Genomic DNA, 13,430 nt, shown 5'->3' with positions numbered 1-13,430 from the left:
GAAGACTAGCACTCTACACATCAGTGTGTGTAGCAGTGTTTTGTACAAGACTGTGTAAGATGATGGGGTGGTGGACTTGGACCCTTGAAGTTCTGACACTGTAACATGTAAGGACAGACTAACAGTGAGAAAGTTATCTGTGACATCTGTGATAATATTCTGTTTTATATAATTATGGGCAAACACGACCCCTCAGACTGAACTTACCAAGTGGCAGGGCAGGGTTTCTGAACGCATTACCCAGAGCGTAACAGGCATTCCATCGGACTTTCATCGTGGGCTCTGATTGGATTGTTTTTACAAGAGCACGAACTGCGTCTTCTACTGGGCGTTGAAATGCGGGCCGAGTCAGCTGATTCCGACGCAGGAAATTGAATAAATTGCCAAGGACTCGCACTGCATTTGACTTCACCTAGAGTAGTTAAGATAGGAAGGCGTTTTAGAAATTAGGCAAAATTAAAAATAAATAATTCCAGTTGATTTAAACATAAAAAATAGGCATGGTTACACAGTATCCTGCTGGTGTTGATGCTCTCACCTTGTCTTTGTCAGCAGCTGCTCGAGTAGCTACCTGCAACATCTTGAGCAGTAGCATGTCTGACAACTCATCATGGAAGCTCATTCCTAAATTCTCCCTGACAGACATAAAGAAAAAAAAAACTATTGTCACCATCAGATCTCCTTCACGGTTATACACTTTATTTCACTTTATTTCCATCTTGATAATTCTGTCGTTTTGATACATCACAAATAAAAACAGTTTGGTTTTGTGTAAACAAAATATCTTACATGTTAATAATAAGTACATCTGCCAGGTTTCCTAAAGACCAGGCAGCCTTGGCCCGGACGTTTGTGCTGCCGTCATTGAAGGCGGCGAGGATCGCGTTTGCCGTGTCTGCCACAAACATCACATCCTGTAGAAAGATGTGACAGTCTGTGTCAGTCCTGTTTTATAGTCAGTCTTTTGTCAGAGTAGTGACCCTGATCATATTGTCCTCACCTCCCTCAGACAGGGGAAGAGTATGTAGATTCCCAGAGCTCTCACAGATGCAGTCTTCACCAGATAATTTTCACTGTAAGTCAGACCCAGCAGCACTGTGACACACATCAGCTGTGTCTTGTCCTTAAAAAAAAATCATACTTACAATTTTCTGAAAGCTCAACAATAGAAGGGCTGAAACCGACAGAATTTGATCACACTGAGACTCACAGGCAGCTGAGCGAAGGCCTGCGGCAGGATGGAGGAGAGAGTGTCACAGACACTGGCCTGGAGCTTGGGATGCTGGTCACTCTGCAGCACTTTGTTTAAGGGACCACTCAATACTTCTGACCACAACTGTACTACCTGCAAAACAAAGGATCAGTACCTGCCTCATTTACTACATGAACTTCAGTGAACCATATGTTGAACCACAAAGGTATTCAGAAGTGAGTCCCACATGGCTCATCCTCTCAGGGCACATTTGTCAAAGGGAAGTATTGTTAAAAAAAAGTGCAGAAACAAACACTTTTTTCAGTCAAGTGATGGACAAAATTGAGATGGGAATATTAAAGTGTTTCAGGGTCTAAGTATAGGCAGTGTGAGACGGTTTGTACAAACCTGGTTCAATGGGACCCTTAAACTGTCGGGGGTGTTGTTCTCTGCCTTGTACTGCTGGATAACTCCTGTTCCAAACACCCCGAGGAGCTTGAAGAGAGAGAGGCAACACCAAGCAGTGTCCAGGTAACTGAAGTCTTTTTATGCATCAAACATATATTTATGCGTTTAAACATTTAAACTCAAACATTTGTGCAAAAAATGATTTAGGAATAACGTCTCACCATTGCTCCATGTAGCTGCATAGCAGGGTCTGACTCCTCCAGGCAGCATATGCTCAGCTGCTTGATCTCAGAGAGACACTTCTGAGTAAGAGAAAAGTAGCCACGAACAAGGCTGCACAAGACCTGAACAACACAGATAGTGGACAACCAGATGTTTGGAAGCTACAATCAAATGTTGTTGTGTTTCATTTCCGGGCCCTTCCTCTCACCTGTAGAGCCTCTAGTCGAACAGGAGGGGGCTCCAGTGCCGCTCCTCCTCCGGCTCTTCCTCCTTCGCTGTCTGACTGTTCCTCTCTGGGCTGAGTCACCAGTGAGACGCAGACCTGAAGCAGCCACAGTGAAGAGGCGTCCTTCTCTCCTGGTGTTCGAAGGACCTGGGGAGAGTGTGTGTGTGAGCCGCGCTGTGAGGTCACAGGTGTGCGAGACAGGTCTTCTCCAGGTCTTTGTCTCCAGCTGAGGGCAGAGTCCTGCGGCGTGAAGGAGCCAGTGCTGCCGCTGCTTCCATTGGCCATGTCCGGCTGTTGGAGAAGGAGCAGGACCTCAGGGAGTGGAGCCTGAGTCGACACCATAGCACCATACAGCGTCAGGACACACACACGGACGTTCACGTCTATAAGACAGAAGAATAGTTTGTCTAAAAACCATAATCAGTGAGCACTCTGTAGTTTGACAACACAAAAAATTAACAAACCTCGGTGGCGAACAAAAGGACGGATCTGCTTGCAGAGTGAGCTGAGCAAACCAGGCCTCAGGCGGTGGTACGGCGCGTTAGCAACTAGAAAGGCCAGGGACTGACGAAAAAAAGAAATTACACAGATCTGAACTTAATCTAACTCCATTAACATTTGCTGTGATTGCTTTCCAATAACCGGTCTGTAGTGTAGAGTAAAGTGAAAAGTAGCTCCAAATATATCATGAAATATTCTTCTCACCTTTATGACCTGTACGAGTGTCTGTGGTGCAGTTTCTGCCAGCAGGGCCAGACTGAGAGCACGGTGCAGTTCTCTGATACTCGTGGCCAGGAGGAAGGAGAAAGGAGTGTAAGATGTGCGAGGAGACGCAGTATCTTCAGCTGCGGCCAGGAACTGACGAGAGCCGTCCAGGATGGCTGACAGAACCTGGAGCGCGCACGCACGAACCTGAGACACAAAGCCATGGGAGAGAAAAGACAGATGAGGACAGGGTCATGTGTACTAGATGGTAAGGAGAGCTATGGGACACATGCTGTTCACCTTGGGTGAGGTGTCTTTGAGTACAACTGTGAGCAGAGTGAGAGGCGGTGGCCCCCCCACAGGAGAGTCAGGGATGAAGGAAGACCAGTATCCATACAGGGTTCGCTTTTCTACACATTTAACCACACCGAGCAAAGAGTACAGAGCTCCCTCACGTACAAGACTTAGGAAATATCTGACGGAAAAAGAGAACAATGTTTTGTTACAGCCTTTAAAATAAACTTGGAAAATATTCCTAAAGAAGGAGAAAACAGGAAACAAGAACCATTTCTCTGTACCTCAGTTTGCTCTGAGCGTTTCCCTCCTGGTCGGAAAACTCAGAATCTGAATTGTTGCGTTTCCAGGATGGATAGAGAGACGGCTCAGACGGTTTAGTCAAAGGATTGTCCTCCTCTCTGCTGCCCTTTTTGGGGGTAAACATGAAGTCTCTATCATCTTCGTCTCCATCATCTCGTCTGCTCTGCTCAGAGCTGGTCTTCTTTCCTTTCCCTCTGGGCTTCTTCTTCTTATTCTTGTGAGAATAAATAAAGAAATAATTTAATTAAGTGGTCTTGTTTATACACCAAACAAAATAAACTAAAAACATCATGTTTCCTACCCCAGAGGGTTTGCCTTGTACTACACCATCCTTTGAACTTTCAGAGGGTTTTGGTGTGTCAGCGGTTTTTATTGCAGAGGGTGCTTCGTACTGAGGTAGAGGTGCTGGGTAAAGCACCGCCGGCCACTCCACACTCACACCTGGAGTGCCTTGAAACATGAGTCTCTGTGGGGAAAGATTTGAACCAATGAGTTGTCAATAATTATTTCTGGACTAGTCAACATGGATGGAATACTATAAGGCTCTACAACAAATCATTTAGATTTCACTAAAGGACTCAACATGATCACAGAAAAGGAAAATATATATATGTCAAATAAATAAGGGGAAGAAATATGAATTAATCTGATGACATATTATAGTTCTGCACCTTGAGTGTGGCCAGTACAGATCCAAGCTCCTCCCCTCCGCCATATTTCCACTTCCCACCTGAGAGACAGTACTGAAGGCCTTTCTGCGCTGCCTGGAGCACCTGCACAGAACAAATGTCACAGAAGTTTGTTTCAGCTACAGGTATTTGTGGCCAGTTCTGTTTTGTTGCAGCATTTTACACACTATGCAGTAGAAAAGCTCGTCAGTGCTGGGAGGTTTGGGTGACTGTAGTGTTTTCAGGAAGACTCGGAAACATATGGATCTGTACTGATCATCCAAAGGAGGCTGACCAGGAACCCTGGAGATAAACAAATAGTGTTTTTTAAGAAAATCTGTTTAGTACAAATGATGTGGTCATGAAAGGAAAACAGACACAAGATGTCTGTAAGTATTGCCAATTTAAGCCTCAAATGTAGATAATTGCAAACTGTAAACCAGCCAAATGAAAAACAACATTTTGACTCAATTGTTAAAAATTCTACAATATATTAGATGTGGTTAATGAGAAAAAAATATCTAAATTGTTATACACTAAGAATAATAAGTTACAGTCAATTATTATTTTACCTTTGCCAAATATCATTGTGGATTTTCATTCCACTAGGCGTTGAGTTTATACTTGTTGAAGCATAACCGAGTTTAAGTATACTGAATTAATTAATTCCAAAATAATGTATATTGACATTAAAGCCTACCTGAGACAAATGTTGGCCAGGCAGGTCAGAGTAACACGGCGTAATTCGATACTTGGCTGAGATGGGGCGCTGTAGAGCATGAGAGCTCCATCTTCGGCCAGTAACTCACCTAAATGCTATAAATGACCACAATGGCAATGTAATCATTACACAGTTGTTTCAAGTTGTTGTTAAATTTTCATAGATCACTTGTAAAAGCACTGACCTGATGGCACAGTGGTCCGTTCCCATAAACTACTGTGGAGAGGGCGAGGAGGACATCAGCGTTTGTCCATGTGCTGCACGTTTTCAATGCACCTGTGGTGTATTTCAGCAACACGTCCAACGTCGGCTCGTCCATTATTACCTGCAGAAAGAATCACCGTGAGCCACGGAGTTAGATGAATTTGTTTGTTACGAGTGAATGGATGTGGTGACAGTGACCGATTGTTTGTAAAAGTCAGTTACCTTCAGCTGGTTGAGCAGGTGATGCATTAGCTGACAGAGTTTGATGACTAAGTGTTCTTGAGTCAGGGGCACCAGTCTGCTGGCATGTTTCAGGAAAGAGCACACATCCTGAAATGGAAAATTCATTATTTAAGTGGTTTGCTGCAAGAGGATTAGCAACTACTACATGTACTTTAGAGTAAATGGAACATGTGATTCCACTGCCTTGAGATATTTAAATGTCCAAAGTAAAATATGATTTCACATATGATCCTTGTCTGCCAGTGACACACAAAATGTAACGTAGTGTGACAACAGAGGGGTATGAGATGCTCCTATTTCACTGCCCTGGTAGTTAAATTGTAGTGAAAATACATATTAAGTTTGCCTTGTAACAACCCAAGCACATCCAATCCACGAGGTATATCAACTGAAATGAAGGGACTTAAAGGCATCATTACACATTCTTCTTCTCAGTAGACATGTACTCTAATTTCTTCAGTCTTCTAACTGTCAGTTACCTCTGTTTGTATGTTTATATTTGGGTAGAAGGTTTTGTTGTAGTTTTCAGACAGAAGCTCGTCAAACAGCAAGTTCAGCTCCTCTCTGTGTTGGCAGGCAGGGTCTGCTCTCAGGGCCCTTATCCGGGAGGCGCAGCGGAAAAACTGTTTCTCGGCGTCCGACTGAGAGCCATGCTGCCAACCGTCCGTTCCAGGCGAGGCAGTGTTGGCTGAAACTGCCGGTGGAGGCGCGCAGACACCACTATAACCGACAGCCGGCACAGTTGATACATCCTGAGCTGCCATGTTTCTTCTTAGCCCCGGAAGTGTTTCTCGTGTACTGTCAGTTTGACTGACCAAATAACAGGGCTGATTACCGCCCTCGTGTGGAGTAATAGAGACGCTGCGGCCATTAGGTGCCATGTACTTTTGGTCTTTTTTTAACTTTAGAGGTAAAATATCCTTTAGCCCATACCGGACAACAGATGAATACATTATGCTTTTGAATTTAAAATACTAACTGATTGGCAGACAATCCATTTGTTAATACTGAACACAGGGTGACTTGATCAAACTACAAAGTCAATGTTATGCATGATAAAAGGTTTTCACCTCACACAACCAACCATCAAAATAGAAATCAACCCTATAACTAAACAACATACTAAACAAATATTTAAATGTTTACAACTATATTATCCTTTTTCAAACTGCATTTACCACACACCATTTGTTATTTGGGCTTTATGCAGAGGCGGCCTCCTAATGTATTATTGCTGACCTTTCAAACTCAACTGAGGCCCACTTCTGCCTCCACTATTCCTTTGGTGGATTACATCAGGGGTTAAAGCTCAATACACCCCTCCCCCCTAAAAAAAGATATTCTAGAAAAAGTAGCTTGTGTCCAATATGAATACTATTATATAGTATTTATATGTATATGAATATTATTTATATGAACATTGTAGTGCAAGCAGCTGGTATGTTTCTAGTTGGCAGTCCAATGTGTGTAGAGGTGTATTTCTTTTGCATATGTGATTTAATATATTTTTATTTTTTTTAAGAAATATAGTCAAGAGCAGTGGGAGGCAGTCATGCACTCAACTGTGCTTTGGGTGCCAGATTTAAGAACAATGTCTATTTTCCATCGAACAATAACTGCAGTAATTGGAAGATTATGTAAGAAGCAATAAATACTGGTAACATTTGTTTGATTGTGTTTAAACTTAGATACATGTTGGTTTACAAAACTGGTGCATTTGGTCCAAGTGTCTCTTTTGTAGTGCCCAATTATCAGTAACCTGCATAATAAATACAAGCTGAATACAGGAGACAAAAAGCAAAGAGAAATAAATTCAAAGCAAAAATACATTTTGAACCAATTTACTGTTTTAATGTTTTGTGCTCAACACGTTGAACAAATGATACCAATCAAACACTAAATTACATACCAGAGTTTTACAACAGTGGTATTATGATTATTCACAGCAGGTGGAAGGAGGAATGTTCAGGCATGTACAAACCATTAAATCCCTAAACACACAACTCTTTATTATGTGAGCAACAGTCAATGCTTTTCTACCCACTCAGTACAAGTTAAATTAAAGGCATTACAACGACACAAAAAAAAACCAAAAAAAAAAAAAACCCTTCATTGCTCATTTTAATTTCTTGAAAAATAAGTTATTATACAACATATTGACATGAACTAATGTACAAGGCCGTGCATCATTGCACAGCAGAAATAATAGACAGAAACTATGATTCATGGTTGGTCTCTATAATGTGCAAAACTGCCCAAGTGCTGGCATTTTAATTTTTTTTTTTTTTTTTTTTTTTTTTACATGGACATTTTCCTTATGAACAAAACATTACCAGCTCAGGCATGACTTAAGTGCCATCCAGTGAAGGTGGCAGTATTTTAGGTAGTAAACAATAAGAGACTGCAGCAAGCAGGAAACCAGGAGGTAGGCATGTCTGCAGAGAAGTGGTAGCAAATTTACAGCATGGCACAGAAGTGTTAAGTGTGGAATTAAAAGTAGTTGATAAGCAAGGGTGTTTGTAGATCTCAGCCTGACTTGAACAGAAGAATAGCCACTTGACCCAGGTAGAAGTAGATGAAATGCTTCGTCTCATGTGTCACGTAGCTGCCAAAGTTCCTCCCGACAATGCAGTGCCATGTGGGATTGTACTTCTTGTCAAATTCCTGCATGAATTACAGCATTTCATGGAGTTATTTGAGCAGACAGAACTACTAAAATATTCCTGAAAAATTCCTTTTAAAATATCGTTCACATTTACCTTTTTGACATAAGCAGCAATGTCTTTCTCGATGTTGTACTTTTCCATGGCTTGCATGGCACAGTCCACAGCATCCTGCTGCATTTCATCAGACATGTCTGCATTTTTAATCACTGCCTTCCTGTCAGACATGTTGGAAGTTTTACCTGCAGATGAGAAAATAAATTTAAGTTTCCTCTTGACACAGTTTATACTAGTGCCAGTTATGCAACCTATGAGACTTGTTCTGTTTCCAATTCCCCTGCATGCAGATTCTTAGCAGACACTGTCTAAGAACTTTGGCTGTAAAGAAATGTCTTTTTCACCAATCCTAATGTTGTGGTGAAATTATAAATAAGCAAAGAAAACTCTCTCCTCTTTTATAGATGTTTATTTCTGTTTCTCTTGCAGCAGATGGACAGCACTCTTGTGGCCATAAAATAGATGATGCATCCTGTCGACGCTGCAACTTTCATAGTAAGCTATTGAAGTGTTGACATGACAATACAGTTAGCATTACCGTAGTGCTAAGAAGGCATCAAATGGTAAAAATAAATGAATCATGAGAAACTCTTACATTAATTAAAAAGTCATTTAAAAGTGTGACGTGTGGAATCCCAAAATGCAGTTTGTCTTTTTCAAATCAGAAAAAAATGACAAGTGGCCGTAGAACTTATCACTGTACTCAATTATGGTCTTAAATTTGGCCCTAGGTTTTCTTTAAAACTGAATGCAGACCTATATAAGGAGTGCCGGAATAAAAAAAAAATCAAAATATTTAACCTCGAATTAATGACAGGTTGTGTTGATATTGTGAGCATGTGAATACAGTGGCCATCTTCCTCCATAGGCCTGCTCTGAAACAATGAGGATTTTAATTGTGTCACATATCTTTATAAAAGCATTGCTTTTTATCTTTCTGGTCTGTCAGCTGGTGACCTTGGTAACATTAGAGCATTTAGCAACTTTTTAATAGTGTTTTGTATAATTAATGCATTACAGATAGATTGCCTCTGTATTAGGTTTGACAGCAATACATATTATTAAGGGGATATTTTACTTAAGACTATATTGCAAATATTTTTCTTATGGCCAAAATATTCGTATGACGTTTGGCCAAGTGCATATTTCTTATGAATCCTTGTTTCTACAGTTTGATGCTTCTAAATAAAAGTAGCATCATTGACATAAGTGCTATGGTTTTACAGAGAAGTCGGAGCAGCCTTTACGCAGCATAAATGAAGGAGGACGCGGCAGCAAAGCAAACTCAGCTAACGTCAGATTTTAGCCAACAATTACAACCAATAAAAATAGGACAAATTGCCCCTTACCGTCACTGTAGAGTAATAAAGCTCAGACCAGAACTGCGTTTTAGACACAGTTGCCTAGCTTTGCTTCAATTAATGCACAGAGCGCGTGTGACTGTGCCCCGCCCCCTTGAATCAAACCTGTTCTATAATTGGTTGGAAAGACGCCTCCGCCCTGATGACTGCGTTTTTTACTCGCGGACAGTCGCTGCATTTTGTTTCCACCCAGAATGCACCATTTTCACCTCCCCATGCTCCCTGCAACCCTCCGCCCCTCTCGTTAGTGGGCGTGAGCACATTGTTTTAGGTGAACTGAAAATGTTGATCTTCATTTATTGCTACAGCATGAACGTAGAACTCCAACAAAAGACTAATATTAAAAAAAACCCTTCTCCCTCGTTACTGAATTAGCCTGTGTGGCAGGATGGCCAAAGATCATTTTAAATACAGGCCTCATCATGGCCCGAATAGCACATCCTATCATACCTGCTGGAAATTACTCTGGAACTGGTCAAGGCCTCTTTTATCAAACTGAACATGCCGAATGCTACCTTAGCAATTATATTTTCATGGACTTTTATTTGGTGACATCATCCTTCAAATAGTTTTCACCCTAGGTGACTCCAAGATATGCAGTACTATATAGTGTTGACCCTTTACAGCCTTCAACTGTGGTTCTCACACTAAGGTATGACTACCACTGGTGGTACTTGGATTCACTCTAGTGGTGCTTGGAGGAATCTGATTCCCATGGGGATTTGGTTAGTCACAGTTATGTATGGTTTCAGATAAGAATTTAATGCATCTGCAGATCAGTAGACCAACATTCTTAAGAAATTGTCTTAGCACAGCAGCGGCGTCTGTTCGGTTGTATTTCAGTGGACAATCTGCTCCTTTGCAGCCTAAGAATTGAGATATGGCTAATGTCCAGACAGCGTAACAGGATAGAGTGCAAGGTCAAATGTCCAGGAGTGGTTTGGAAATCGCATCACGTATAGACATGTAGTTACAGTGCTTTTTATTCAAGCAAACTTTTACATCTAAAAATGTTTTCTTTGTAGTTTCATTATTTCTATTTGCTTATCCATTTAATCTCTAAAGGTCTCCAGATTTCCATCATGTAACCATATTTTGATGGCATCATTACAACCCCAACTCCCCCTCATTAATTTTTTTAATGAAAAAAGACCATTGTAACTACACAACTACACGCAGGATCAACTGCTTGCCATCCTGTCAGCAAATGTCCTCCCCATAAAAACCATTGATCATCAGCAGACAAAGGAAATATTTCATGTGAATATGGAATTCTTACTGCATGTGCTGAGTGGTACAAGAAAAAAAACCCACACGTATTAAGAAGTATTATTGAGAATTTTATTAAAAGAGAATAAAGCTTTGAGATACTGAAGAATATACTTATGGAAATCAATCGGAATTCCTCCTCCTTTGGAAAAAAAAATGACTTGAAAGAAAGATACAAACCAGGTTAAAGTTACATTCCCAAACCACCCACCTCCCCCCCCCCACTGAAAATGGTGCCCACTATTTACCACTCTCCTCACGCGTGTTGATCCATTCTGCATTTCCCAGCCCTCCTCCTGGTTTTGATCCAAGTTATGCTCTTCTAATTGGATCCAAGTTTTGCTCTTCTAATTTGATCCGAGTTTTGCTCCTCTAATTATTAAAAAAAAAAAATCTCGAAAATAACATCACGTGGCTGCCAGTAACTGTTTCCTTAGGTCCCGCAGGAATTGAAAAAAGTAATTTGGAATATCGGAGAGCCAATTTTTGTTTAAAAATCTTGCTATGTCTCCAGTTTGATGGTTTTATGTGGACAGGGTCAGGGTTCGGGATCCTCTCCCAGCAAAATGCTCCCATGCTCCTGCTCCATGTATCCATCCCAAAGCCTAATCCTAATCCTGATCTGATCCTGAATCCTGATGCGGCTCCGGAATGGGGAGACAATGAGCCCAGTCCAAACCTTCAGAATACCAGCAGAACCAAAGAGAAGGAGGCAAGTTAGAATAACACCTTAAAATTATTTTTAATGTTAATTGATGCAACTACGAGGGGGATCGGGGGTTCTTAAACTAAAAAAACAAAAACTAGGGAGACCATTTGTGATCAATCCCGAAGCCATTATACACTAATTAGATGAGGAAAATCCTCATGATAAAAAATGGTTTACAGAACATTCAACAATGCACTTGGCTGCCAGGTGTATGTGAGAAAAAGAGCCTTATATGCAGGTTTCACAGTTTACAAGGCACAGCCATCATACCATTGGCGCCAAATATGACTCCTCCTCCTCCTCCTGTTTATCCTATTATGAACTGTTTCCTCTGTTCCCATCCTATCCTGTTCCTTTGAACTCTACAGAGAGACACACAAGAAGGTCAAAGGACAATAGTACGTGTTCCAAAGAAGTCAACTTTTACAGATGAGAACACTGAGCATATGATGGGGACAATCAGCATGAAAAAGTGAGAAGAGGGAACAATGGTTAGCAGTGTTTGAGTGAAAGGAAAAAAGGGGAGCATGACAGAGCAGCTGTTGCCATGTACACAAATCAGCTCCAGTTTGTGTACATCTGGTTGGCAAAAATGAAAAAAAAAAAAAAAACTAAAAAAAAACCCAAAACAAAGAATAAATGCAACATAAATTTGAGAAAAAAAAGAACGCACAACATAACAAACTGGTAACACACAATGATTTGTGGTTAGTATACAGGCTTTGTTAGGTGACGTGAGGGACATCAACCCCAGCTCCTAGATGCACCACCACTTTAGCTAAGGTCAGGTGAATCTAGGTGCGAGAGCGGGAGCGAGAACGCCGAGGGGAGTAACGTGGAGATGCCCTGCCACGGCGAGGGGAGAAGCTGCGAGATCCACTCTTGCTTCGACTCCTGCTCCGACTGCGACTACGGGAGCGGGACCGGCCGTAACTGGGACTGCGAGCACCATCCGTCTTCACATAGATGTAGGAGGTCTCTCCCTGAAAACACGTGCACACAAATAAAGAGTCATTTATTTCAAAGCGCAAGGAAAAACAAAACTTAATTGATGTTTTTAAATAAAATGTTTCTGAAGATTTAGGTCCTTTCCAAGTTTGCTGTTGTGATTCCTGTTCCTTGACTACAGAAGTAATGGTTAAATCACATTCTCATACCAGCAACATTGTTTTATTATTCGTAATACCTAAGGAAATACTCTTTTGTGTGTGCCAGTTGTGCCAATTTTAAATAATAAATGCTGTAAAACCCCTTTAAAATAAGATTGGACAAGCAAAGTTTTCATGGACTGATGTGTCAGGTTGGAAAGTTTGGATTTAGATGCCATCATCATGTCTGATTCCAATCTGACGCTATGTAATGGTTCAGGGATGAATTTCAACCAGTTGGTAACAAATCAAGGAACCGTGAATTTCATGCTGTTGTCGTCATGTCCTTTAAGAGAAAAACTTCAAAACTGCCCATCTACGTATGTTCATGGTGTAAATCAAAATGATCAAGATCACACTGCTGTAAACAACACCTTTGTTGTTGTCAACATTCCATATAGGATATGCAAAGCCAGAATTTGATGCATAACAGCAAAATGTAGCCAATTACACTTGACTATGGGCCTTTACTTACTTTCCAGTTATTTTTACCCTCAGTCCTGTTCCTGTTCTCCTGTTCTTCATTTGAGAAAATGTACAAAAAGTTCCTCATGGCAGTTCCAGGGCCATTCCGTAAAAGTTTAATTTTTGCTCTAACTCTTTACATACCTCATGAGAACGAAACTTGGTGTTGTCCAATTTACGGACAGCGTAGCTCATGTCTTCTTTGCGTACAAACTCCACTACCCCGGTGCCATCACGGTACACATCAGCATAACATACATCACCTGCCTCCCGCATGTGATCCTTTAGGTCCTGCCAGCTTCCACTGGGGGGAAGACCTGTTAAGAAATGGACGCATCAGTGTCTGTGAAGCTACGTTTAAAGTAAAGGTAGATCAGCTACAACATGCAAACAGAAAAACACTCACCTGACACAACAACCCTATACTCAGAACGTCGGGACGGAGGACCATACCGTCCCCTGGGGGGTCCCATAGCGCCTCCTCCGCCGCCGCCACCACCACCACCACCACCGCCGCCGCCACCACCACCGCCACCACCACCGCTGCCACCTCCGCCTCCCCTTCCCCCTCT

The 13,430-nt window shown here is 41.6% G+C and overlaps 3 protein-coding genes across 3 annotated transcripts in view; all 3 read right to left on the bottom strand.

Annotated features, from left to right (window-relative positions):
- Nucleotides 1-6,503, bottom strand: part of heatr6 (HEAT repeat containing 6) — an 8,260-nt gene extending 1,757 nt beyond the window's left edge. Inside the window, exons 1-19 of the mRNA XM_008332710.3 lie at nt 5,666-6,503; nt 5,166-5,273; nt 4,924-5,064; nt 4,719-4,834; nt 4,207-4,321; nt 4,022-4,123; nt 3,652-3,816; nt 3,332-3,564; nt 3,054-3,228; nt 2,754-2,960; nt 2,513-2,612; nt 2,031-2,431; nt 1,822-1,944; nt 1,601-1,687; nt 1,211-1,345; nt 1,001-1,123; nt 790-914; nt 539-635; nt 208-412 (exon numbers count right to left, since the gene is read on the bottom strand). Of these exons, the coding sequence (XP_008330932.1) occupies nt 208-412; nt 539-635; nt 790-914; nt 1,001-1,123; nt 1,211-1,345; nt 1,601-1,687; nt 1,822-1,944; nt 2,031-2,431; nt 2,513-2,612; nt 2,754-2,960; nt 3,054-3,228; nt 3,332-3,564; nt 3,652-3,816; nt 4,022-4,123; nt 4,207-4,321; nt 4,719-4,834; nt 4,924-5,064; nt 5,166-5,273; nt 5,666-6,139 (3,232 nt within the window). The 5' untranslated portion in view covers nt 6,140-6,503. The remainder of the gene's footprint in view (nt 1-207; nt 413-538; nt 636-789; nt 915-1,000; nt 1,124-1,210; nt 1,346-1,600; nt 1,688-1,821; nt 1,945-2,030; nt 2,432-2,512; nt 2,613-2,753; nt 2,961-3,053; nt 3,229-3,331; nt 3,565-3,651; nt 3,817-4,021; nt 4,124-4,206; nt 4,322-4,718; nt 4,835-4,923; nt 5,065-5,165; nt 5,274-5,665) is intronic.
- A 508-nt stretch (nt 6,504-7,011) lies between these two features.
- LOC103395122 (dynein light chain 2, cytoplasmic-like) lies at nt 7,012-9,401 on the bottom strand. The gene is made up of 3 exons (XM_008332711.3): nt 9,256-9,401; nt 7,946-8,091; nt 7,012-7,850 (listed from the first exon to the last, which is right to left on the bottom strand). Exons 2-3 carry the CDS (start codon nt 8,075-8,077, stop codon nt 7,713-7,715), a joined length of 270 nt encoding a protein of 89 aa, XP_008330933.1. The 5' UTR covers nt 8,078-8,091; nt 9,256-9,401; the 3' UTR covers nt 7,012-7,712.
- Nucleotides 9,402-10,586: 1,185 nt separating this feature from the next.
- The window catches only part of srsf1b (serine and arginine rich splicing factor 1b), a 5,539-nt gene continuing 2,695 nt past the window's right edge, over nt 10,587-13,430 (bottom strand). The window contains exons 3-5 of the mRNA XM_025065499.1: nt 13,265-13,408; nt 13,003-13,175; nt 10,587-12,228 (exon numbers count right to left, since the gene is read on the bottom strand). Of these exons, the coding sequence (XP_024921267.1) occupies nt 12,040-12,228; nt 13,003-13,175; nt 13,265-13,408 (506 nt within the window). The 3' untranslated portion in view covers nt 10,587-12,039. The remainder of the gene's footprint in view (nt 12,229-13,002; nt 13,176-13,264; nt 13,409-13,430) is intronic.

This window comes from Cynoglossus semilaevis, chromosome 19, assembly GCF_000523025.1.
Source record: "Cynoglossus semilaevis isolate Cse_v1.0 chromosome 19, Cse_v1.0, whole genome shotgun sequence".
NCBI lineage: Eukaryota > Metazoa > Chordata > Actinopteri > Pleuronectiformes > Cynoglossidae > Cynoglossus > Cynoglossus semilaevis.
This window is presented reverse-complemented; position numbering and strand designations above follow the sequence as displayed.